The sequence below is a fragment of the Pecten maximus genome, chromosome 16, assembly GCF_902652985.1.
Source record: "Pecten maximus chromosome 16, xPecMax1.1, whole genome shotgun sequence".
NCBI classification, from domain to species: domain Eukaryota; kingdom Metazoa; phylum Mollusca; class Bivalvia; order Pectinida; family Pectinidae; genus Pecten; species Pecten maximus.
Window position 1 is genome coordinate 25,967,922 of NC_047030.1, and position 27,564 is coordinate 25,995,485.

Here is a 27,564-nt window from a genome sequence, read left to right on the forward strand (position 1 = left end):
GAAAAGGGAAGGGAATCTCTTTCAGGAATATGTAATTATTTTCTGATTCTATGTAGCGAAAGATGATCACTCCGTCTAAAAACGAAACAAATTGAAAAGCTGAGTTTCTGATTCTTTATTTTCTTTGTGTTTTTCAACACATCTGAGAGACATTACAAAACAATACAATAGTATCCATACAACAATGGTATATCTCATTTATGGTGCTCTTGCTCTGGTATAAATTCATTCCTCAGTAAAAAGTCGAATTCAATATGGTAAACCTTAGGTTAGGATAGCACATCAGTTAATTTCAAGTATCATTTATTCATTTATTCTGTTCTTAACATATATTGATTAGAGTTGGGTTATTATTGGTCTTTTAGTTTCCTGTCACATGTAAACTCAACACTGACGACTCTCGCGAGATAATGTCCATTGCCTTTCCTCCAAACGGTGACGTAGTAACAGGAGATTCCACGGGATCGATCATTATTTGGGCAGTCGACCGCTCAACGCTTGTCTTCCGGTTCTACACGGTACTTCCGGATCGCCATCACGTGAGTATTTACTCGTAACTCATTGGTCGATGGTTAAGGTCGCATTGATACCATTGTCTCACTGAAAGATATGTATGCCTGTCGTAGTTGTTTGTTATTATGAGCATAATTTTAATTAATATTTGCCCCCCCCCCCCCCCCCCCCCCCCCCCCCCCCCCCCCCCGATCGAAAATAAAAGATATATATAAATATTTGTAAGGGGAGTGTTTCTTGTTTCGATATATACAAATGTTTTATCGTTTTCACAGATCCGTAACATTCTTTTTGTGTTACACCTACTATTCCCTTATCCGAACGTTACGTTACATATATAGATGTTATTATTTGTTCTCCAGAGATCCGTGACCAGTCTTTGTATGCTGCCAGACTCCACACTGATATCCGGAGGAGGCAAAGAAATCAAGGCATGGAGCACCAGTAACAACCATTACAGAAAAACACAAGAAAGGGTGGTAAGTACCGGGTTATTGATAGTGTCGGGTTATGAGTGGTTCGTGTCGGATTACGGGTGGTGTACGAGTGGTATCAGGGGGGTAAGTGTCGGATTATGGGGGTTAGTGTCTGATTACGGTTTGTAAGTGTCGGGTTACTGGTGGTTAGTGTCGGATTGCAAGTTGTAAGTGTCGGGTACAGATGGGTGTGATCATATTTATATCCTATGATGTGCTCAAGTATGAGCTTAACATTTGTTCTTAGCACAGAAGTTTACGAATGACCAGAAACACTGGTTTCCTTTCCCAGGAGTCTTTCGGTATATTATTACAGTAATAAGAGTTTTAACGTTATAGAAATTATCACATAATTTCATTTTGCTATCTTATGGTTTTATGTTGCAGCTAGTTGATGGTTTGGGTGACGTAGCCTCCGTTGTCCTGAAAGACAAGTTGGTGGCAGAAGGCAAACCTGCATTCTTCATTGGTACCAAAAACTCCTGCATACTGGAGGGCTCGTTTGAGGACAAGCTCAAAATGCATATAGAGGTGGGTTAACTATTGGGGTCTTTTATCGTATCATAGTCTTTATATCTGTCGAATAGCTTGTTTGAAGCATAGTGCCAAACGTGAATGCCAATATCAGTTGGTTCCATCCATTTCAAGAATAATTTTGTTTACTACGTAAATTAGCGCGGAAATACCGATATCATAATACATGCATAAAGCAACCAAACTAAATAAAATTGCGAAAATTTTGACCCAAGAAAATAACTGGCTATAAGGTATATCGTAGACAACATCATTTACAATATACACGTGCATTGACAAAGCGCTTTATATAATAACCTATTTTGATTGTTTACCAAGCAGTATTATTGATGGTTTTTTCCCTACATAGGCCCACTACGACACGGTCTCCTCTGTAGTTTCTCATCCAAGAGAAAACTCTTTCTACTCGGCATCAATGGACATGACGGTCAAGAAATGGTCAGCCGACAGACACGGACTTCCGGAGACAGTGAATGTCGGGGTAAGATTGACAAATATCTTGTTTTATCCGTTATATCTTGTATTTCGAAATATATACTGTACGATTTAAAAATATTTCTCAACTGACACAAATGATTTTACAGTTTTCACTCCCTTAACAGTTTCTTGGGTTGAAATCTAATGAATAAAATGCATCATATTGTATTAAAAATGTGTTCAGTAACATGTGGAGACCTGAGAATATTTTCATTATTGTAATGCATATCTATTGAACACACATATACTTTTCCTGCTGAAAGATTTACAACATATACATTATATCACATATTATTATGAGCTTGTCTGTAAATGATGTTTGTAAATGATGTCATAATTAAACAGCAACAGTCCATCATATCATTATTAAAAAAATGATTTTAAGACAAATTTTTGACGAAAACGGTTAACATATCCATAGATACAATGGTCTCTCATTAAACAACTATCTTATTCAGAAACCATGCAGTTGTATCGACATCGACGGAAAGGGGCGCTACTTGACTATTGGAACAGCCGATGGTTTCGTCATAGTTCTCGGATCATCATTAAAGGATAAAAAAGAAATTGCCATGATCAAGGTTGGAGCGACCTCAGAATTCATTGAGTGTGTTAAAATTTCACCAGGTATGTCACGAGGTTTAGGCATAAATTGGAATATTTGAAAAAAGGAATGTTTTATAAAGGGCATTACAAACCTCAAATATACTACAGCTATAAATACTTTCCAGGTTTTATAATAATTCTAATGAAGAAGAAAGTCATGGTTTGTCGTTTGTTCCAGAGAGGGATACGCTGGCTGTAGGTTGCCATGACGGTTGCGTGTACATCTACAATGACATCAACGACGGCGCTAAGCTGGCCATCCGAAACAACACTATCTTCAAGGTATAGAGCACTGATACATTACTGCCATATGCGTCATGGAGATGTCACTAGATTAATGTTGGGGTTTAAAATTTGGTTCCAGATATCCCAAACAGACCAAGTTCTGCCGATAGATTGGCGTTATATTTAACACTCGGGACACAGTGCTTGCTATTGGTTTCAACCTAAAAAAAAGGCATAAAGCTTTTAATTCTGGTGTTTTTATTGGTGTAAATTCGTAGCAGTTGGCCCTAGTGTAAGAAATGTTAGGGAATGCTGGTATCGGTATAAATCTGATATAGTGAGTACATAAAGGGTTATTGAACCAACAGTATGCGCTGATAGGAGTGTATCTGGTACATTTGTATGTCCCTTCGATTCAGTATTCTCTCTTCCGAATTCTCAAGTGTCGTCACCAGGTTACATTACATCACACTATTAAACCGTATTTTTCCTCAAAGATTATACGTTTAGTTTCTTTTTTCTTTTTTCTGTTTTTCTTTTCGTATCTAAGTTGAGGCAATGTCTGTTCTTTGTACCTTGTGTTGGCCGGTACCTTTGTACCTTGTGTTGGCCGGTACCTTTGTACCTTGTGTTGGCCGGTACCTTTGTACCTTGTGTTGGCCGGTACCTTTGTACCTTGTGTTGGCCGGTACCTTTGTACCTTGTGTTGGCCGGTACCTTTGTACCTTGTGTTGGCCGGTACCTTTGTACCTTGTGTTGGCCGGTACCTTTGTACCTTGTGTTGGCCTGTACCTTTGTACCTTGTGTTGGCCTGTACCTTTGTACCTTGTGTTGGCCTGTACCTTGTGTTGGCCTGTACCTTGTGTTGGCCGGTACCTTTGTACCTTGTGTTGGCCGGTACCTTTGTACCTTGTGTTGGCCGGTACCTTTGTACCTTGTGTTGGCCTGTACCTTGTGTTGGCCGGTACCTTTGTACCTTGTGTTGGCCTGTACCTTTGTACCTTGTGTTGGCCGGTACCTTTGTACCTTGTGTTGGCCTGTACCTTTGTACCTTGTGTTGGCCTGTACCTTGTGTTGGCCAGTACCTTTGTACCTTGTGTTGGCCGGTACCTTTGTACCTTGTGTTGGCCGGTACCTTTGTACCTTGTGTTGGCCTGTACCTTTGTACCTTGTGTTGGCCGGTACCTTTGTACCTTGTGTTGGCCTGTACCTTGTGTTGGCCGGTACCTTTGTACCTTGTGTTGGCCTGTACCTTGTGTTGGCCTGTACCTTGTGTTGGCCGGTACCTTTGTACCTTGTGTTGGCCTGTACCTTGTGTTGGCCAGTACCTTTGTACCTTGTGTTGGCCGGTACCTTTGTACCTTGTGTTGGCCGGTACCTTTGTACCTTGTGTTGGTCGGTACCTTTGTACCTTGTGTTGGCCGGTACCTTTGTACCTTGTGTTGGCCGGTACCTTTGTACCTTGTGTTGGCCGGTACCTTTGTACCTTGTGTTGGCCTGTACCTTTGTACCTTGTGTTGGCCGGTACCTTTGTACCTTGTGTTGGCCTGTACCTTTGTACCTTGTGTTGGCCGGTACCTTTGTACCTTGTGTTGGCCGGTACCTTTGTACCTTGTGTTGGCCGGTACCTTTGTACCTTGTGTTGGCCGGTACCTTTGTACCTTGTGTTGGCCGGTACCTTTGTACCTTGTGTTGGCCGGTACCTTTGTACCTTGTGTTGGTCGGTACCTTTGTACCTTGTGTTGGCCGGTACAACATATTCCAGGTGTTCATGAAGTGTTCGCTTAATGATGGGGATTGGTGATTTATTGGTCAATAACTATCATTAAGTGAAATCTTTAATGGTGATGTTGTATCTAGGTGGTTGTGGTGGTGGTGGCGATGGTGGTGGTGGTGATCGAGTAAGATTTAGTTGACGTGTACAGTTAAAGACACTCTTTTGGAAACAAAATACATACATGCAATTACAAAACATACTCCGTAGAGATTAAGTATCCGTATGTTTGGTAAACTATGCCAGTGTGTACAGTGAGACTAAACAGGTAGACGTATAGACCATACTATAATTACTAATGGTTAGGTGTTTTAGATGTTTTTAAACTCTAACTTTTAGGCTAACTCTGCTCCTGTCATCAACGTCGACTGGACCAGTAACAGTCATTGTATACAGACAATGTCGTCGGATTACGACCTGTTCCATTGTGAGTATGCACCTTGCTGTGACTGCCTGCCTTCATTAACTTAAGAGAATTCTTTACTTAAAAATTTCCGGAATGGAAACAATATTAGTTAAATACCTTTCCTTAAATGCTGTAGTGTTTTGTCTATAATCATTTTCAAGTTAAGTAATATTGGTGAAACTAGTGCCTGCTAATATTGCACTAACGATCATCTGCTGTAGTTGAGATGTCAGATGTAGCTAGAGGAAGAAAAACAAGTAATAAAGAGATCGTTTATCAAATGGTATATTTAATTGTTCTTGCTCATTAGGGGACGTAACAGACATGATTGCTAGCAAGGCCGTGGCCTTCAGAGATGCAGAGTGGCACACCCAGAACGTCACGGTCGGCTACCCAGTGTGCGGTGAGTCAGGAATCAACTACCGTAGAAATGATAGGGCAATTCTACATGTATTTCTCGTAACACCGTTTTCTAGATTTAAGTCTGTCTTAAAATTTGTTAATAAGTAGTTATCCAAACTCGTTATTTTTAATTTAAGGTGAACACATATTAAGGGGAAGCTTCAAAATTCTCTTTATTCAGAAATCATTTTTTAATTGAAGAACGTTTCAAATTCTGCTGATTAAATTCTTTTTCAAGCTTTAATGCTGTTAAAGGGCTACGCTTCAATGTTTGGATAATTTCAATATATTGATAAGGATTTTTTAGCTAATGATTGTTACAATGTATTGTTAAGTGTTGATTAAGGCATATTTCAAAGTTTCGACTATTTCAATACGTATATACAGTGTTTCAAAGTTTGTAAATTAAGAACCGTTTCAAAGTTTGTAAAGTAAGGACTTTTTAAAAGTTTGCAGACTTTGTCAAAAATTGTAAATTAAGGACTGTTTCAAAGTTTGTATAATACGGACTAATTCAAAGTTGGTAAATTAAGGAATGTTTCAAAGTTATCGGTTTATACAAATCGACTCACTTTTATGGTACATTCTTCGATGATACATATTCATACATTAAAATCAGAAAACTTTCTTTTTTTTTTTATTTCTTAACATTAAAGTATCATATGACCTTATTGTTGTTTGGAGCCGAGTGCAGGCCAGGCAAACTCAGTTGGTGTCTCCTTGACACCTGTCCTCATATGACCCTGGCTGTTGGTGTCTCCTTGACACCCGTCCTTATATGACCCTGGTTATTAGTGTCTCCTTGATGCCCGTTCTCATATGATCCTAACTGTTGGTGTCACCTTGACACCCATCCTCATAGCTGTTGCAATGATCTTTAACATAAAACCTTTAACCGACATAATTTGTACTTAACACTTTCTGTAACATATTTCTGAGCCGATGATGTGAGCGCCTGTGTGAAATGTTTATGTTTCTCTATCTTAAGGAATGTGGACAAATCTGAAAGACGACGACGAGGTGAAAGTGATGGACAGATCTCCGAACCATGAAAGTATCGCCGCCGGGGATATCAAGGGCGGCATTCGTCTGTACAAGTATCCATGTGTCGGAATCAAGGTACGCGTGTTAAGTAACATTGGAAAGTAACCGTGTGTACTTCCGGTGTTCTATCACCACTGCATCGTGTTCCATGAATGCTGAAGGTTTTGGGGGGTTTTGTAATTGGTAAAGCACTTATGACGAGTTATACAATGTGTGTATTCATAAAAAGATTGTTCATATCTACATTACCAAAATTAAATAAATAAAAATCACCAAAACCGAAGTTTTACGAAATCTTGTATAATGTTCCTTGTTTATGACAATTATTGTTGACCTACTTTTTTTATTCAACAGCCGGAGTTCAAGGTGACACGGATGTATTCGAATGAAGTAACGGCTCTTAGTTTCCTTGCAAGGACGGATCGCCTCATATCATGTGGCGGACAGAAATCTGTCCTGGCCCAGTGGAAAGTCGAGAAATACATCACGTCCAATGAACACTAAGATTGCAAATGCTCAATCAAATAAAAATGAGAATCATGTTGTGGTTAATTATTCATAAAAATAGCATTCGGTTTACAAATAAATGTTCAGTATATAGAAGGACTTTTCAAATCGTATCGTCTGTTAAGTACTATACGGTTGATCATAGTGTAGCTGACTTAACACCGGTTTAGAAGGTTTTATCGTGGCGACCAATGAGAAACTGGCTTACGTAAATGTTCAATAAGGCGACCAATGAGAACCTGGCTTACATAAGTGTTCATCAAGATGACCAACGAAATCTGTCTTACATATGAGTTCAACAAGGCAACTAATGAGAACCTGGCTTACATAACTGTTAAAAAATGTGACCAACGAAAATCTGGCTTACATATGAGTTCAACATGGCGACCAATAAGAACCTGACTTACATAAGTGTTGAACAAGGCACCGTATGGTACATGTACACATATTCTTTACGAACATTCATTAGTCGCTGTGGTTATATAGTTTTTTTTAATGTGATGTACATGTATTATGTTTCAGGACAGAGAAGTGTTTTTGGTATTTTGGACGTTATAACGGGTGTCGTGATACGGCCATATGAAATTAACAATATCAAAATGATCAGAATTAAATGAGATGTGAAATTGTATTTCAGCTATCACTAGAAAACTTACACTTTTTTCACTCAACTTTTTGTTGTATTTGTCAATTCGTCATATATTTTCTAAATGTGTAGAACGTAGATCGTAAACGAATATCCTCAACGGTCATTATAATTCAGCTTTACTGTACACTCGGACTGTGATATTTCAATATGTGTATCATACAGGTTTACTTTTTTTAATTTTTAAATATCTCAAATGTCATCATAATATGCATTTTGCTAATTTGAAAATTAAATGCAAACTACTTGAATATATTTATTTCTTTAAATGTTATCTCAAGTACCAATATCTTCTTGTTACTGAAACATGACGTCGCCGTATATTTAATTTTCTCGTTTCATATCTAATCAACATCCATCTCTTAACCGAATTTGGGCTCCACAGACATCAACCGGTTGATGTACCTAACGAATCTCTTATATATTCTTTCAAACTTGTGTTACATTTTTATCAACTCGTACCGCTTATCTTTTGATTTTGAGGTATCACACCAGATTTTGACCTATCTACGTACTTCCGGTTGCCATATAAAGTACCGGAACTACTTTCGGGACACGGTTTACCAGTGTCACGATTTTTATCATTTCTTCTCTATCCCTGCTATATTGTCTTGTAAATGTTAGGTTTGGGTATTTCGTGCAAAATAACGGACGTTGTGTCGTAATTATTTTCCGTTTTCTTCAATAAACAATATTTTAGGTAGTTTCCACAATTTCGCCATGCCATTGCACTTTTGATACAGTGTCTAATTTTATCAGTTTAATGTATATCTTGCCACTGAAACATAGTTCTTGTTTTATCATTAGATTTATCGCCGATTCATTCCTGTTAGGTAGGGGTTAGAACGACGCAAAGAGCGCCACATCTGTCGTGTTTCGATTTCATTATAGGTTGCATTAAATCAAAACCGTGAATGTGGATCGTCCATTTTCAGAGGTCGTTAGTGTGTTTGTATTAATACACATTTTCACATCTGACACATCTGGCTCGTTCTGGTTGTATTTTGTATTAAAAGGATCATGGCGGAGCTAACAAACCCTGATTGATATCTGGGCTCGGTAAAGACATTTAAGAAATAACCGTTAAATTCATTGGTCATGGAATTATATTTAAGATTCTATATATGGCATCCTATAATATCCCTTACCTTTTATATTGAAGCACATAAATTTTGTTTTCATTGAAATTCTTAATTCTATTTTAATGAACCATTCGACACGCCCATTTGCTCTATCGGAAACATATTGTATCCTACGTCAAATTAAAACTTTCATTTTTATTAAGATGTCCTGGAAAGTATCTTTTTATCTGTAGTAGCTTTGTTTCATTTGTTATTTACACCATAAAATATTGGTACAATACATAATTGGTTTATTTATATCAGATAAGTTACACCACTGAAATGTATACTCTGGTTCTATATGCTGGCCTCCCTTGTCGCCCGTATGTTGAATATGTCAATTGTTAAGTTAAGACGTACATACTATTTTATAAGAAGATGTACTATTTTTATATATAATTGTTTCCTTGGAAACAACATCTGTGTTTTCATAGTCAGACTGTGAAATCGTTTAACATAGTCGCAAATTTATCTTCTCTTTGTCATTAAATAACTTATTATCCATAATTAATTGTTTCTTATTTCTGTTACATTTTACCAAGACTGTTCGTCATGTATGAAGATTGTATAAAAAGACACACAACATATTAATGACATTCAATAAATATTCAGAATTATATACAGTAGCCAAAGATGAATCCAACTGCATCACACAGCCGTTTTGACCTTCTAGGACTTATCAGTGATGTTAGGGACATCATACACTCGTTTTGACCTTCTAGGACATATCAGTGATGTTAGGGACATCATACAGCTGTTTTGTTTTTCTAGGACTTGTCAGTGATGTTATGGACACCACACAGCTGTTTTGTTCTTTTAGGACTCGTCAGTGATGTTAGGGACATCATACAACTGTTTTGTTTTTCTAGGACTCGTCAGTGATGTTACGGACACAATACAGCTGTTTTGTTCTTCTAGGGCTTGTCACTGATGTTATGGACATCATACAGCTGTTTCGTCCTTCTTGTCATTCACAAAACAAGTGTTAAGCAACTCAGGTGATTTGGGGAAACTTGCCAGACGATGTGGTCATCAGATTAAGCCACGACCTGGACTCGATAACCTTTACACTACATATATATGGTTGAGAAATGAGCTTCATTTATGTGGTTTAATCCTGAGATGGATCATATGATGAATTAAATGATGATTTGCATTGAAATATAGCCCGCCGACCTTGTAAATTTCTCAGATGAAATGTTTGAGTTTCTGTGCTATCGTTGTTGTCATCCGTGTACTCTTGTCCTCCTCCTCCTCCTCCTCCTCCTCTGCAGCTTTATTTGTCCTCTCGTTTACTTATAGACTTTAACATTGCAATAGACTAACCCCCTGTCTATAGAATATCAAAATTAAGAAATAAGTCGAGCTTTGCAATATGTTTAGTTCGAGACTTATTCCCAAGTTTCAAACTAGGGGCGATAATCAAGTATTTCAATTTAGCTGAACATTTCTTTACAAAACCATTAGGCGCTGGTGACTAGTATAACGTGGCATGTCAAGCTAGTTTTACAACATTCCAAAGTGAAATACAGCAAAGCAATCCTAAAGCAATAATTCCAGTGTGTATCATAAATACATATTTTAACACTGCCTTGATCTTTTGCGATTTAACACAATGGATATTTCTGGATGCTATCTGAATCCATTCTTTTATTACATACTTTAGGCAACTGCTTCAAATCTATAGTGTATATACGCTTGTCTTGAAGCATACGACTGTCATATCGTCATCTTTGCTACATAAGGGACCATAACTTTATATTTGTATTTGATTGGTTGGTAGAGATAATTGACAATATTCTAATAGTAAGCGATAACCAATGGAACCCCATTGCTGGAAAAAATATAATGCTAATTAAGTTTCACTATTAAAAGACGATAGCGAATTATCAGTTTCTCCGCTAGGTGGCAGTCGAAGGAAAATATGAAAACAAATCTAGACTGTCAAAGATGAATTCGAAGTTATGAACCCTTGGATATCGAAGATGGCATTTCTTCTGACTTCCAGGAGAGCGTGTTGAGGTAAAAGTAATGGCATTTTGTAGATGTATAAATCCCACGTATATATGATATATCAATCCTGCAGAATCATAAATCTGTATAATGAAATGCTTTTGACAGGTAACACGGCATCCATTCATCGAAACATTCGTACATTCTTTCTATCAATTAATAATTCATCCGTGAACCATGCATGCCGCAATTTAACTCAGTTATTCTAAAGCTTCTAGCTCGATTTACTAACTTTCTATTCACTATACACACACATAGATAAAATCAATCCACATGTTGCGTATAGATACCTTTCACATGTCGAAGTATCATTGATCGGGTATCGTCACGCAACAGAGCCATCATCACATTGATGTTGATTTCATAGGAATCGTCATAGTTAAAAGGAATCAATTTCCAATGGAATAATTTATTGATATAACATTGGTATAATTTCATGGATACCAGCAACTTACAACGTGGTTTAAGTATGTGCTTTAACATTTGATGTATGTGGAGGACAGATCATGAGACTCTTTGAAAAAATATTTTTATTAATCTACATAAATCTCTTAACTTTTTAACATTTTTTGTGTTCATTATTTCTGAAAATTTAATAACATTTGGTAATTCGTAAACATACTTATTTATATACATTTTTCTTTCTGTATTCAAATAAGGACATTTCAATAAATAGTGGAATTCATCTCCGATTTCATGTGTATTGCAATAATAACAAATTATATTTTGATATTCAATATTTTGCCATCTTCCAGGTTCTACCATAATTTATGATTACAAGTTCTAAATTTACCAAATAGCCTTCGCTCATTGCTTTATAAACAACATTCATGAAGAGAGAAAACTATTTGTACTTATCAAAATAAGTCACACGTCGTCTGAGGTGTACAGGTAGACCCTGTCTTGGTACTATAGAATGGATCATTATAGTTACGATTTTTTTTTACTTCCAACTGGTTTATTGAAATATTTAGTGATTCAAGAGAATTACATGTAGTGTCCAACGGTAATGAAACACCACTTACATATGTATGGCTACTATTTCTTAAGAGTTTTTATATTTGCCATCCAAAAAGACAAAATCTAATATAAAAAAAGCAACAGAGAATACCGACAAAATAATGATACCATAATTCATACTAAAAACCAATTAAGCCAAGGAAAAGGATGAAAATAAAAGTATCGGTTTGCATGGAGACTCATGAAAAAGTACGAGGAGAATATATATAATAAGACCAGGTGTTTCGTAAGAGTAATGGTATTCTGCTTCATCAGTCAAATCCTGGTTAAGTCGCAATCTCAAATGACAGTTAGGGTGGTGACAACGGAACTACTGGGAATATCAACAAGGGTCAAACATGTCTGACTCCATATCACACCAGGAAGTAGAATTTTCCTTATGAGATCAGGATGACGACCATAAAATTTTCTATCGTACGGGGGCCGCAGTGGCCAAGTGGTTAAGGTGTCCCGACAATTTAACACTAGCCCTCCATCTCTGGGTTGCGAGTTCGAAACCTAAGCGGGGCAGTTGCCAGGTACTGACCGTTGGCCGGTGGTTTTTCTCCAGGTACTCCGGCTTTCCTCCACCTCCAAAACCTGGCACGTCCTTAAATGACACTGGCTGTTAATAGGACGTAAAACAAAACAAAACCAAACTATCGTACGTATCAATCTACTAACGAAAGCTTGTGTTGTTAATGTCTCCATCCGTAGTCGATATCTGTCACGACATCTGTAAGTAGGGGATGCAGGAATGTTGCTATCAAGAAATGGAAAGTTAACAAATGGGAAAATTGAAATCATCGCATTTATCATACAGCTTAATTGTAAGCTGTCCCTATTGATTACTTTATAAGATAGACTAACTTTCACTAGCATTTAATTTTAACTTGTACTAACCATAAATTTTGGGCCGGCTAGAAGCGCGCATGGAGCCTTACTGTTAAAGGGCATATAATACATGGAGAAAACACGTGGTCGGGCAGGTGATCATATCACAACACCGCATCACCAATTCCTGGGAATAGAACTATCTTACGATTATAGTGTTGCATTACAATGATAGAAAACGTTATCGGAGCAAGTTTGGATATGGGGTTAAGACCTCAATTCTCAATTCTTTATTAGTCTTGAGAATATACATCTCATCAACATAATACAATTACAAGAATACAAGAATATAATTCAAGTCAGCTCGGGTAGAACAATGCATATGACATTATAGCATGCACATATTTATATATATATTTATATAATTCAATAAGGTAAATGAATAGTATATATCAAACTACTAGTTACTAGAAGCCACCAGAGTAGAACGTAGTAGCGATGCTTGGTATAAAAACTTGCCCAGATTACTTAATTCTTTAACATTACCCGTTGATAGTAAATTGATTAACTTAAGTATGTGGCTACACATTATACATATCCCTTTGACTTTAAACAAAATACGTCGGGTTATATAGGCCTGTCTGTTAGGTATGATTCATTAATTATGAATGCCATTATCAAAATATAAGTGTAATATCTTAAGTATACACAGCGAAGTAGGATAATACAAAAATCAACCTTACAAAGATGATTAACCATCGATGATATTTACAGTAAACAACGTAAACAAAGGGCAGCAGTAATAAACAACAAAAATAAACAAAGCCTTGTTATCTTTGGTGAATACGAATACTTTAATATTTTCAGTACGTCATGCTGAGATACAATACGTGGCCGATATTTCTCACTTTTAAATCGTAATGTTAACTTAAGAGTCGATGTTTCGTTAAGGCTTTATAAGTCCTTATCTCGACCCATAGGATCTAAACATAAAATTATAAGAATTTGAACATTTATTGCATGGATGATATTTAATTTTAATAAATAACCACACTGTCAGGAAATAATGAACCGAGTGTCTCCTTATACTATCAGCGCTCACAGCGGAGATAACTCTTCCGAATGTTCTCAGACGTACGTCTCCCGTAGGATTGGAAATCTCTTTCTCGGGAGGTACAGTAGCATTTGTTGGGTGTTTCACATCCCATTAAATACAATTTGAAATTGTCCACACATATTAAAAATAGTATCCATGACAATACAAGTTATCGTTTACAACCCACATTTGATAATTGTTGTTTAGTTTAGATGTGCATTTGATTAGAAAGTTGGTACTGAATATTTCTATTTCTTCTCCAATAACCTTATTTACTTTAATTTAACTGACATTAAAATCTAAATATTTCTACAACGCCTAGGAAAAATCTGCCCCTTGTCATTTCAGTATCCATTGAATCATGTAACAAATGAGTTTATCTTAACCCTGTAATAACTACAAAAAAAAACATAAAAATCAAGGGAAACCCTGGTAATTGATTCAGAAGTGGGAAGTGCTGGTATTTGAGGTTATATAACTGTATATACTGAAGTATAGGATTCGTAATTAAATTTACAGTTCAGTCTATCCTAGTAGCAGTACAAAAAATCTCCGATTCATATCTTGATACATAACCGAGGAAGTTTGGTATATTTAAATCTTATAACGTGAATCCCATTTAGCATTCAATGTTGGTAATGCAAATACAATTAAACCAACCTTGTCACTGACATTGTTTCAAAAACGTGAAACATTTTATACTGAAAATAGAAATTCTTCAAATTGCTTTGTTAGTAATGAAATCTGCAATAATCTATTATTGAAGTAATAGATATTTTTACCCTAGGGAACCACTGATCATACTTTTTTCACAATATTCTGTTTATGTGTTAAGCCCTAGTAGACGAAAAAACCGGCAATACCATATGTATCGAAACAGAATATTAAAAAATATTTAATCTTGAAATAAGCCGGTTTAACAATAGGATAATAACATATTTCTAACCTAACAAAGCTTCGCTACCTCTGGCGACGAAATCGAGTGCATTGAAGGGTATATGTGTGACGAATGGAGCAGAAACGCCAAGGATTCTGACATACGGAGCATATGAATAGCGGAGTCCGTATATTATTATTTGTTAGCTTTACGTGATGAAATAAAAATTTTAAAATGTTACTAATAAACAGTTATTTAATGATATAAACATAAAAATAAATGCTCTGTCACTGTTTACATGACTGTGATTTGTTCGTGTTACAAAACTTTAATTATACACGGGGAAATCATCCATACGTGTTTTAAAGCATATACAAAAAAGATGACCGTTCTTTGAATGATCGGGCCCGGGGGCATACAAAGGCTTGTGTGTATGTCTGTTCGTCTATAGGTATATAGTAGGTACACACACACCATCGCCCCTACATGTAGTGTACGTAGCCGTCAGCACAGCGAAAACTCCTGTTTACATTCCAGCGTTTTCTTTACATTATTAGAATCATATAGAATAGGTGGCAAAATGGCGGATGGTACTATTGAGATTCAGCTAAGAAGATTTGATACAAGTCAGCCATGGGGGTTCAAGATGCAAGGTGGTGTGGACACTGGCTGTCCAATCCACGTGGCTCAGGTATGTAATTAAGTGTCACCCGTGCAGGTAACATTATTTTATTCTCCTTTTACGTTTTTTTATGATTTTTGTAATTTTACCTCTAAACATTATACAAATGGTGATTCCATACAAGTAAGATACATGTAAGATATACGTAAGATACGCGTAGGATACAAGCAAGATACACGCGATATTCACGTCAGATACACGTCAGATACATGTAACAAGATACATATTACTGTAGTTACAATGCTATTACACACACATATATATATAGTTCAACTCATTTGATTAGCCACCTTATCCCCCCGGAAAATCAAGCAATGCGTAAAAATTTCTTCTGTACAAGACTTTTAATGTACCGCGCGATATCTACAGTTAATTTACAAATTACTTTTCAACAAAAGTACCATTTAAGCAGAAAAATGTTTTTCGTGTGTTAATTTGAAATATAACAAAATATAAGTTGTGTTTATAATCAAGGAACTTGATTTACTTTGATAGCCTGCAGTGATTACTATAACACATCATGTGTATTTATGCAGTTTATATATATATATATAACAACAATATATTCTTGTGTTATATACATGTAGTATATAAAGTATCAATTTATCATTCCTTACATTCCATATAAATATATTCAGCTGTTTTCGTATTCTATGAAGTTTAATATGATTACCGGTCCTGACGGTATCGATAGCGTTGTCTTCCAAAGATCATACAGTTTAGTAAATTATACGTATTAGGGATGTGATAGAATTGACTGTCAACGTATACTTAATCTAATTATAGATTTTAACACATTTCAAAATATCGAGAACATTCCAAATCTTCTCGATAAAAAAAAAGTTGTGAGGAATGTTGTTCCCGTGTAAACAGTATTTATATTGATAACGAACATCAGTGTAAACAAACGTATGCTATCAAAACCACAAACGCTAATACACATTATTTGTGTAAATAAAAACTTTATTCTCGCTACTAACGGTCTTCTGTGGTTTCATCTCGTGGTTCTTTTAAACACGAAGAAAGACTGCCTGTTGTTCCATCGGAAGCCAATAGAAATTCCTTTGAAATGTGAGAATATTATCCCTGGGCCTCAGCAACTTTTGCCCGTTTCTTAAACTTATTTGTTACGATACTGTAATGTTTGTGTTCCGGTACACCAGCAGCCGTCGTAGAGATAAATAAATTAAAGGGTATCAGTATAATTTATATTGTATGGAACTGTTTAAAATAGGAATACTGGTTATATAGTGTAGCCACTTTCGTCTAACCAGACTTCAGATGATTTATCATGCACGTTCTTATGTACGTGCGTTGCGGTATCATTATTTGCACACATACCGTAGATAAGGTTCCGCTTCCTACAGTGCACGCGCCAGCCAGATCGGATTACGTTTTGCCTAATAGGGCACATGCTTATCTCCGAGTTATCTCCCTTTGAACACAGCAGTTGATCAGAACATAGCGCATCTGTTAAGGATCAACTTCTTATGACATTCAACAAAATTATATCATCAATTATTTACAAGTATTTTTACATGTTATCCTTCGCTGAACAAACGTATAACATATACCTTTCGACAACAAACAGTTCACGCTGACGAAGAAATTATCCCAAGCAGTAGTTGTAAATAAATTTGAAATATAGATATAATTATATTTATTACGTAAATCTGTATCATTAAAATTTTAATGCATTAAATAAAGAATGATAAAAAAAAGTATGGTGTCAGAAGTGGGATTCGAACCCACGCCCACATACGTGGACCAGAACACTCGTCTCACGCTGTGAGAAGGCTGTGCCTTGAGTCTGGCGCCTTAGACCGCTCGGCCATCCTGACTACATATGAAAGTTATCGATATGTTAAGATAAGAAAATCCTATATAGCAATACCGTTTTATGTCAACTAGTGTGAACTATTTCGCAAGGATGAAATTATATCTTTTGTTTTAAAAACTCTCTTTAACTTTCGTCGCATTAGTACTTTATTCGTATCATTAAAAGTCTAACAAAAATTAACATTGTTGACAAATTTGACTCTATATCGGTTACATCAATAAAAACTACACATTGAAAGTCATTTTTAAAGGAGTTTCCAACAATTAACCTTTAACTATCATCCTTAACATGATGGAACTGTTCTGAGATTCCTTATATTAAAACAAACTTTGGATCAGAAACATGTATTATCCCATCTGAGAGACAGACAACATTGTCATACACACTACTCCTTGAAATGCCTTGTGGAATGTGGTGAAATTCTTGCTACTTGGTGACATGGTTGGACAAGGTTATATAATGGATTACAATAGAGTATTTAAACAGTCATTTACAGTAACTTTTATTTTGACCTCAAATGTTCAATCAAAAGCTTTCCGCTAAATACTAAATGAGATCAATGGAAACGTTTTACAGTTTAGACTGTGTCGTTTCTGATATTAAAAAAGAATAAAGAATTTGGCATTTCTATAGCTTATTTTTTTCAGAATTTGACATTTCTATAGACCGATATTAAAGATAAATATAAAGTTATCATTATTACAGTAGATTGAATATTTTAATACGTACCGTTCAGAATAGTCCTTTGTTTTCATTCCCAATGAATTCAGCTTTTTTGTTGTACCGTATTCCCAGCATCTCGCCTCCTCGCCAAACGTCCGCCATCAAGCCCCCGTATAAATAAACTCAACTCTCTAATCCTTAAAATCTGGTTACCTTTCAATCCACACGCGTAGAAACCAATACTAAGATATTCTCTAAACCTGAATAATCTGAAATCCTCTAATCACGGTATGTCTGCGTCATCCTTAACTACACGTTAAGATATCATTCGTAAGACTTTTTTATATAAAGAAAAAGAGACCTTAAGCTGAGCAAGTTTTTGAAATTTAAAGATAGCACTGAAATTGAAGAAAAAAGTGCGTGAGCGAATTGATACATGTATACGTCTTTTGAGGAAATAGTTCGAGGATGAGCAATATTTCATCATAAACTTTCAGGGGCTTGTTAAGGGTTTTACTCTAAAATGTCGAATTTATTGCCAACCTTCATTATGGAATCAGTAATACATAATAAATATGTGTCTAAATTTGTACAGCCAAATTTAAATGCTGTCAATACTGGACAGGTATAATGATTATAAAACAATAGATTTCCCTTTGTTTGTTTCACCATAAACAAAGCGGAAGCCTCTTAAACGATCCAATAATCACAGATAGGAAAACGAATTAAAAATCACATACCATAAAATGTCATTTCATACCACTTTATAATTTATTCAATTTCATTGTTTGGAATTACCTATACACGTATGCGCTGTTAGATCCACATTATGATGAAATGAAGTATCAGTTTTTATTGAAAATCTCATTCCTCCAAGCGCCCCTTAAAAATAATTGCAGACGCCCTAGTGATAACAGGCCATACCTAAGTGTAGATTTAGAACTAGACATTTTATCTTTAGTCAGCTGAATCATACAGTCAACACATCTTGGTTTACATCAGTGTTAATTTACCTGAGAGAAGCCTTCGACCATCGTTACACAGTGTATGGTAAGTATACCTGGGACAAACTCTCAACCTTCGGTACACAGTGTATGGTAAGTATACCTGAACAAACTCTCAACCTTCGGTACCCAGTGTATGGTAAGTATACCTGGGACAAACCCTCAACCTTCGGTACCCAGTGTATGGTAAGTATACCTGGGACAAACTCTCAGCCTTCGGTACCTAGTGAATGGTAAGTATACCTGGGACAAACTCTCAACCTTCGGTACACAGTGTATGGTAAGTATACCTGGACAAACCCTCAACCTTCGGTACCCAGTGTATGGTAAGTATACCTGTGACAAACCCTCCACCTTCGGTACCCAGTGTATGGTAAGTATACCTGGGACAAACTCTCCACCTTCGGTATCCAGTGTATGGTAAGTATACCTGGGACAAACTCTCAACCTTCGGTACCCAGTGTATGGTAAGTTTACCTGGGACAAACACTCAACCTTCGATACCCAGTGTATGGTAAGTATACCTGGGACAAACACTCCACCTTCGGTACCCAGTGTATGGTAAGTATACCTGGGACAAACTCTCAACCTTCGGTACCCAGTGTATGGTAAGTTTACCTGGGACAAACACTCTGCCTTCGATACCCAGTGTATGGTTAGTATACCTGGGACAAACCCTCAACCTTTGATACCCAGTGTATGGTAAGTATACCTGGGACAAACCCTCAACCTTCGGTACCCAGTGTATGGTAAATATACCTGGGACAAACCCTCAACCTTCGGTACCTAGTGTATGGTAAGTATACCTGGGACAAACTCTCAACCTTCGGTACACAGTGTATGGTAAGTATACCCGGACAAACTCTCAACCTTCGGTACCCAGTGTATGATTAGTATACCCGGACAAACTCTCAACCTTCGGTACACAGTGTATGGTAAGTATACCTGGGACAAACCCTCAACCTTCGGTACCCAGTGTATGGTAAGAATACCTGGGACAAACTCTCAACCTTCTGTATCCAGTGTATGGTAAGTATACCTGGGACAAACTCTCAACCTTCTGTATCCAGTGTATGGTAAGTATACCTGGGACAAACTCTCAACCTTCTGTACCCAGTGTATGGTAAGTATGCCTGGGACAAACCCTCAACCTTCGGTACCCAGTGTATGGTAAGTTTACCTGGGACAAACCCTCAACCTTCGGTATCCAGTGTATGGTAAGTATACCTGGGACAAACACTCCACCTTCGGTACCCAGTGTATGGTAAGTATACCTGGGACAAACTCTCAACCTTCTGTACCCAGTGTATGGTAAGTTTACCTGGGACAAACCCTCAACCTTCGGTATCCAGTGTATGGTAAGTATACCTGGGACAAACACTCCACCTTCGGTACCCAGTGTATGGTAAGTATACCTGGGACAAACTCTCAACCTTCGGTACCTAGTGTATGGGTAGTTTACCTCGGACAAACTCTCAACCTTCGGTACCCAGTGTTTATATGTTCTTAGTTTCCGGTAGTTGATGTCATTTTTATTAGAAATTTCGTTGTCAATATTGAAGGATATTTTTCTGGATTTTTTTTTTTTTTTTTTTTTTGCCACTATTAAAGGATATTCTTTATTTCTGTATTACCTGTAGGTAAACCCCAAGAGCGTGTCTGGTCAAGCTGGTCTGCAGAACGGTGACCTCATTGTATGTATAGGAAATATGGACGTAACCGGATCTACTCATCAAAAAGCACGTGACGAAATGATCCGTAGCGGAAATGAAGTCGACCTTCAAGTGAGGAGGTATGTATTTAAGAAAAATGAGGTATGCTAGTGTATGTGTGTCCGTATAGCAGAAAACAATAACTGCAAACGTAAGTATTGTGTATGCAAAAATACGTACATGTAAGGCGCATACTACCAATAAGTACATAAGTAGCGCTTTCTCATATGAATTCGTCAAAGATACATCATATTCGAAATATTGGAAAATTATGAGTATAACTGTATCATACACGTATTTTACATACCCGAACTACCCGAGCAGGAGCGAGGAAAGAATATGACGACTAATTAGGGGGCCCCCTACACGATCAGGATGGTCTCTCCTTTGTCTTATGTTCAGGGGACATATTCATTGGAGAACACAATAAAAAGGCCCGCTGTGTCCGATTGTATGTTGATCGTCAAAAGGCGACTAAAAGGTGGCCACTGAAGGATCAGGGGATTTTCTTCCTTGTCTTCTATTTTGGAGACCTTGAAGACACCAAAATAGATCGTCTGACACCACTGAAATACTAGGGATCTTAAATATCTCCTTTCTTTCCTCGCTGCTTTGTCTTTCTTTTCTTTGTTTTTTGCTCTGTTGCGAGGACGTTAAATCCCTAAAAATGAAAACAAAAACAAACAAACAAACAAACAAATTATACCAATCGACATGGTAAATAAACTTCTTAATTGTTTAACACAACTCGTTATTATTTTATTATTTATCAAGAGGTGAAATAACTTGTTCTGATAAGTCCTGCTATAAAGTAGCTTTGTATGTCAAATAATGTCATTATATTCAAAAATATATACAATTATATAAATAAAGCATAATAAGACATCAAAATATTAATGTACACTTTTCTTTGTCTCAACCTCAACAGAGGAGGCGTGGCAGTGAAATCTGCACCTCCACCGGAACCGGAACCGGAAGATGGAGGTTCTTACCGCGATGTGCAACCCAAGACTTACCAAATACTTGAGAAGGAACTCCCACAGGCTGCAGCAACAGGTAACTGGATACCCAAGATAAATTTGTCTATCATCAATTACGTCATACAGCATGTATGGATCACATAGAGAATAAATCGGAAACCATCGGCACTTTCTGTAAATGAGAAACTACTTAAAGTGCCGACGGTTCCCGATTGAACAGAATTCACAATGTCGGTATTTCATAAGATAACTGCAGATAAATTCGATCCATTAAATTTTCTTTTAATCTTAAAAAGTTTATTGATAATATGCTAATGGCATACAAGGATTTATATTACTTTCCGGACATGGTAAGCTAGAGAATTCACATTCGGCTAACCTCGGCCGATTCCGGTATCCTTTGATGTAGGCACGGACTCGGCCGAGATGTGACGAGTGGAGAATTCATAGAACGCCATAGAAAAACAGAATGAAAAGTACTATCTTTATTCCTTGTTCTCAAATTAATTTCTTTCTTTTCTTCTTCTTAATTAGGAGCAAGACCAGCATCCATCTTTGACAGGAAGAAGCAACAAAGATCAGAATATACGAAAACCGATAAATCTGGATACATGAAAGCATATGGTCAGCAATGAAACGGAGTTATTTCCCTTGGATACAAGTAAAAATAGTCTCAAACCAAAGACACGTAGAACCGGGTGGTTCCTATGTAAAAACTACAAAGCAGAAGAAGACAAAGTGTATAGAACCACCCTGGCTATAGAAACGTCGTGTTTAAGATCAAACCTTCCTGGAAGTATACAGACGTGAACGAATTAAATTATGAAAACCAATTTTAGGAAGATAAAGACTTCCTAAATCCATGTTTTGGAATTTGTGTGTGATGGTGAATTTGGAAGCAACCTTAGTGACGTACAATGTTTTATCGACTGTTGCAATGACGTCAGATCCGTGTGAATGTAAATTATCGTCTATTTTGCTCTTGAAGAAAGTCTGTCAGTTTACGGTTTTAATATGGCCCTAATGACGTCAATTTAATGTCGTGTTATATGACGTCCGTTATATCAATTATTTTAGTTTTGATATATTGACAAACATCTGCGTATATATAACCTCACTTACCATCGGTTAAAGGGGAACATCTTACATTTGTGCAAAATACAATACAGTTGAGTGAATATATGCGGCTGCAAATTAAACATGTGAGGATATTTAAAAAAATATTGTAAATAACAGAATAATTCATGGCTAATTATATTAAAACTATTTTCTTATTTTCGTGTTGACAAATAAAATGAAAGATGTTTTTATTTAAGTTTAAAAAATCTTATCAGAAATAATTCTGTATAATTTGTCGACAAAATTATTTAACGACATTGGTAAACATCATTATTTGAATTATAATTAAACGGTTTAATGTGTTGTGATATATGTTTCTATGTATGCTTTTATATTTCTATGCAAAGTTTATTTATTTGCCAATAAAATAATACAAGTTTGTTACATCATCGTTTTTTCTTTTGAAATGTTTTTATTTCCTTTTTCAACACATGGTATACAATGCACAATATACAACATTACAATAACACAACCACAATTCCTCACAGACTTACATTATAAATATGCAGGACTAATATATAATCATAAACAAATGTAAACAATGATGATATCTAAATCATAAACAAGTGAAAACAAACGTAACAACGATGACATCTCCTTAGTCGCTAATTAAAATAAAATTTAAAGAAAACAATATCAAAACGTCCTACCCGTGATTACCGATATTTCTCTCATATCTCGCCATGTTGGATAGAGTTTGCCCATGTAAGATAGCTATGTAAGATAAATCTTTCTCTCATTCCTATAGGTATCATACTGTTCTGTCCAGGTAAATACACCCATGCTTGCTGTGTGTGTATTACCTCGCTTCCGGTGTAGGATAGCCACGCGCGCGCAATGATACAAAAGTAGGTCGCCGAACCGAAAGTAGATCTATCTATAGATTTGTAAACACATCGTCTGCTCCATGTGCTAGGCCAGATCTAATGCGAAATTTGTTTATGATATAAATTATGTAAAAAAAAAACACGTTCTTTTATTGTTTTTTATTAATAAAACATGGAACTATATTTTCACGCGAAAGGACACACTAGCTTAGCCGACATCAAGTGATTTGGCTTCGCTTGCAATGACAGGGCTGCTGAAACAACGTTAGACTGTGGAAATGAATGGTTTCCTTCGTTTTTAGATCAGTAAACAGAGTTTGAATATATGGGGTATGGTAAATCGATTGGCGCTGTTCTTTTTTTATTATATGCAGTAGAAAAAAAGTTTGGATTGAGAAAAAATGGCGTCTATCTGAGAAAGCTATCGACAGATAGTGCCTATTTTTGCATATTTTAGGTTGGGGAAAGAGAGAGAAATACTCAATCATATGTGGTTCATGTAGGATAGGGATATTTCACCCCCTGGGTCACAAAATGTGGTAAACCTTCTTAGTTTCCGGTAGTTGATGTCATTTTTATTAGACATTTCGTTGTCAATATTGAAGGATATTTTTCTGGAGTTTTTTGGGGGTTTTTTTTGCCACTATTAAAGGATATTCTTTATTTCTGTATTACCTGTAGGTAAACCCCAAGAGCGTGTCTGGTCAAGCTGGTCTGCAGAACGGTGACCTCATTGTATGTATAGGAAATATGGACGTAACCGGATCTACTCATCAAAAAGCACGTGACGAAATGATCCGTAGCGGAAATGAAGTCGACCTTCAAGTGAGGAGGTATGTATTTAAGAAAAATGAGGTATGCTAGTGTATGTGTGTCCGTATAGCAGAAAACAATAATTGCAAACGTAAGTATTGTGTATGCAAAAATACGTACATTTAAGGCACATACATACATAAGGACATAAGTAGCGCTTTCTCGTATGAATTCGTCAAAGATACATCATATTCGAAATATTGGAAAATTATGAGTACAACTGTATCATATACCTATTTTACATACCCGAACTACCCGAGCAGGAGCGAGGAAAGAATATGACGACTAATTAGGGGGCCCCCTACACGATCAGGATGGTCTCTCCTTTGTCTTATGTTCAGGGGACATAATCATTGGAGAACACAATGAAAAGGCCCGCTGTGTCCCATTGTATGTTGATCGTCAAAAGGCGACTAAAAGGTGGCCGCTGAAGGATCAGGGGATTTTCTTCCTTGTCTTCTATTTTGGAGACCTTGAAGACACCAAAATAGATCGTCTGACACCACTGAAATACTAGGGATCTTAAATCTCTCCTTTCTTTCCTCGCTGCTTTGTCTTTCTTTTCTTTGTTTTTTGCTCTGTTGCGAGGACGTTAAATCCCTAAAAATGAAAACAAAAACAAACAAACAAACAAACAAATTATACCAATCGACATGGTAAATAAACTTCTTAATTGTTTAACACAACTCGTTATTATTTTATTATTTATCAAGAGGTGAAATAACTTGTTCTGATAAGTCCTGCTATAAAGTAGCTTTGTATGTCAAATAATGTCATTATATTCAAAAATATATATACAATTATATAAATAAAGCATAATAAGACATCAAAATATTAATGTACACTTTTCTTTGTCTCAACCTCAACAGAGGAGGCGTGGCAGTGAAATCTGCACCTCCACCTCCACCGGAACCGGAACCGGAAGATGGAGGTTCTTACCGCGATGTGCAACCCAAGACTTACCAAATACTTGAGAAGGAACTCCCACAGGCTGCAGCAACAGGTAACTGGATACCCAAGATAAATTTGTCTATCATCAATTACGTCATACAGCATGTATGGATCACATAGAGAATAAATCGGAAACCATCGGCACTTTCTGTAAATGAGAAACTACTTAAAGTGCCGACGGTTCCCGATTGATACAGAATTCACAATGTCGGTATTTCATAAGATAAATGCAGATAAATTCGATCCATTAAATTTTCTTTTAATCTTAAAAAGTTTATTGATAATATGCTAATGGCATACAAGGATTTATATTACTTTCCGGACATGGTAAGCTAGAGAATTCACATTCGGCTAACCTCGGTCGATTCCGGTACCCTCTGATGTAGGTACGGAATCGGCCGAGATGTGACGAGTGGAAAATTCATAGAACGCCATAGAAAAACAGAATGAAAAGTACCATCTTTATTCCTTGTTCTCAAAGTATTTTCTTTCTTTTCTTCGTCTTAATTAGGAGCAAGACCAGCATCCATCTTTGACAGGAAGAAGCAACAAAGATCAGAATATACGAAAACCGATAAATCTGGATACATGAAAGCATATGGTCAGCAATGAAACGGAGTTATTTCCCTTGGATACAAGTAAAAATAGTCTCAAACCAAAGACACGTAGAACCGGGTGGTTCCTATGTAAAAACTACAAAACAGAAGAAGACAAAGTGTATAGAACCACCCTGGCTATAGAAACGTCGTGTTTAAGATCAAACCTTCCTGGAAGTATACAGACGTGAACGAATTAAATTATGAAAACCAATTTTAGGAAGATAAAGACTTCCTAAATCCATGTTTTGGAATTTGTGTGTGATGGTGAATTTGGAAGCAACCTTAGTGACGTACAATGTTTTATCGACTGTTGCAATGACGTCAGATCCGTGTGAATGTTAATTACCGTCTATTTTGCTCTTGAAGAAAGTCTGTCAGTTTACGGTTTTAATATGGCCCTAATGACGTCAATTTAATGTCGTGTTATATGACGTCCGTTATATCAATTATTTTAGTTTTAATATATTGACAAACATCTGCGTATATATAACCTCACTTTTCATCGGTTAAAGGGGAACATCTGACATTTGTGCAAAATATAATACAGTTGAGTGAATATATGCGGCTGCAAATTAAACATGTGAGGAAATTGAAAAAAAAAATATTGTAAATAACAGAATAATTCATGGCTAATTATATTAAAACTATTTTCTTATTTTCGTGTTGACAAATAAAATGAAAGTTGTTTTTATTTAAGTTTAAAAAATCGTATCAGAAATAATTCTGTATAATTTGTCGACAAACTTATTTAACGACATTGGTAAACATCATTATTTGAATTATAATTAAACGGTTTAATGTGTTGTGATATATGTTTGTATGTATGCTTTTATATTTCTATGCAAAGTTTATTTATTTGCCAATAAAATAATACAAGTTTGTTACATCATCGTTTTTTCTTTTGAAATGTTTTTATTTCCTTTTTCAACACATGGTATACAATGCACAATATACAACATTACAATAACACAACCACAATTCCTCACAGACTTACATTATAAATATGCAGGACTAATATATAATCATAAACAAATGTAAACAATGATGATATCTAAATCATAAACAAGTGTAAACAAACGTAACAACGATGACATCTCCTTAGTCGCTAATTAAAATAAAATTTAAAGAAAACAATATCAAAACCAAAATACAAGCAAAAAACTAATACACATGTAAAGTATATGGAAAACAATGCTACCTCCAGAGAAAAAGATTTCCAATCAAACGTCAGACTTATGTTTGAGTAAAGTCCTACCCGTGATTACTGATATATATTCTATAATGTAGTCAGTAGCCATGTAGGTCTCCTGGCATTGTCCTATCCCCTTAAATCAATTCCTGTAATTAGTTAATGCCAGCCTCATTTTGATTTTCCTGACTTCCTATCTGGTTTGCCCCAACATCACAGACGAATTCTAGAAGGACGAAACAGTTGTATGATGTCGCCAACATCACTGACGAGTCCTAGGTGGACGAAACAGTTTATAATGTCCATAGCATCACTGACGAGTCCTAGAAAGATGTAATAATTGTATGATGTCCCTAACATCACAGACGAGTCCTAGAAAGACGTAACAGCTGTATGATGTCCCTAACATCACTGACGAGTCATAGATAGACGAAAAAGCTGTACGATATGTCCCTAACATCACTGACGAGTCATAGATGAACGAAACAGTTGTATGATGTCCCTAACATCACTAAAGAATCCTCGATGTATGATGTCCCTAACATCACTAAAGAATCCTCGATGTATGATGTCCCTAACATCTAAAGAATCCTCGATGGATGAAACGTCTAACAGCCATTGAGATTTTTTGAAAA

The 27,564-nt window shown here is 36.3% G+C and overlaps 3 protein-coding genes and 1 non-coding gene across 7 annotated transcripts in view; 3 read left to right on the forward strand and 1 right to left on the reverse strand.

Moving 5' to 3' along the window:
- LOC117344874 (echinoderm microtubule-associated protein-like 2) overlaps window positions 1-9,238 on the forward strand; it is a 47,091-nt gene extending 37,853 nt beyond the window's left edge. For all 4 annotated transcript variants that reach the window (XM_033907733.1, XM_033907734.1, XM_033907735.1 and 1 more), the window contains 10 exons: window positions 366-539; window positions 876-992; window positions 1,377-1,520; window positions 1,873-2,004; window positions 2,459-2,627; window positions 2,785-2,888; window positions 4,945-5,032; window positions 5,322-5,414; window positions 6,402-6,532; window positions 6,812-9,238. In XM_033907733.1, the coding sequence (XP_033763624.1) occupies window positions 366-539; window positions 876-992; window positions 1,377-1,520; window positions 1,873-2,004; window positions 2,459-2,627; window positions 2,785-2,888; window positions 4,945-5,032; window positions 5,322-5,414; window positions 6,402-6,532; window positions 6,812-6,961 (1,302 nt within the window). In that variant the 3' untranslated portion in view covers window positions 6,962-9,238. The remainder of the gene's footprint in view (window positions 1-365; window positions 540-875; window positions 993-1,376; window positions 1,521-1,872; window positions 2,005-2,458; window positions 2,628-2,784; window positions 2,889-4,944; window positions 5,033-5,321; window positions 5,415-6,401; window positions 6,533-6,811) is intronic.
- Window positions 9,239-15,018: 5,780 nt separating this feature from the next.
- LOC117344875 (PDZ and LIM domain protein Zasp-like) lies at window positions 15,019-22,934 on the forward strand. The gene is made up of 4 exons (XM_033907737.1): window positions 15,019-15,241; window positions 20,380-20,531; window positions 21,380-21,507; window positions 21,966-22,934. Exons 1-4 carry the CDS (start codon window positions 15,131-15,133, stop codon window positions 22,064-22,066), a joined length of 492 nt encoding a protein of 163 aa, XP_033763628.1. The 5' UTR covers window positions 15,019-15,130; the 3' UTR covers window positions 22,067-22,934.
- Window positions 16,960-17,073, reverse strand: Trnal-caa. The gene is made up of 2 exons: window positions 17,036-17,073; window positions 16,960-17,005 (listed from the first exon to the last, which is right to left on the reverse strand). It is a non-coding gene; the product is annotated as a tRNA-Leu (tRNA).
- On the forward strand, window positions 22,613-26,624 carry LOC117344724 (PDZ and LIM domain protein Zasp-like). Its single transcript, XM_033907554.1, has 4 exons — window positions 22,613-22,633; window positions 24,059-24,210; window positions 25,060-25,193; window positions 25,653-26,624. The coding sequence occupies exons 1-4, from the start codon at window positions 22,613-22,615 to the stop codon at window positions 25,751-25,753; spliced, it is 408 nt and encodes a 135-aa protein (XP_033763445.1). The 3' UTR covers window positions 25,754-26,624.
- The last annotated feature ends 940 nt before the right edge of the window (window positions 26,625-27,564 follow it).

Coding starts and splice junctions, on each gene's coding strand:
- LOC117344875 (XM_033907737.1), top strand. CDS start 15,131: ATGGCGGATGGTACTATTGAGATTCAGCTAAGAAGATTTGATACAAGT. Junction 15,242..20,379: donor GTCCAATCCACGTGGCTCAG/GTATGTAATTAA, acceptor TATTACCTGTAG/GTAAACCCCAAGAGCGTGTC. Junction 21,508..21,965: donor CCCACAGGCTGCAGCAACAG/GTAACTGGATAC, acceptor CTTCTTAATTAG/GAGCAAGACCAGCATCCATC.
- LOC117344724 (XM_033907554.1), top strand. CDS start 22,613: ATGCGGCTGCAAATTAAACAT. Junction 22,634..24,058: donor TGCGGCTGCAAATTAAACAT/GTGAGGATATTT, acceptor TATTACCTGTAG/GTAAACCCCAAGAGCGTGTC. Junction 25,194..25,652: donor CCCACAGGCTGCAGCAACAG/GTAACTGGATAC, acceptor CGTCTTAATTAG/GAGCAAGACCAGCATCCATC.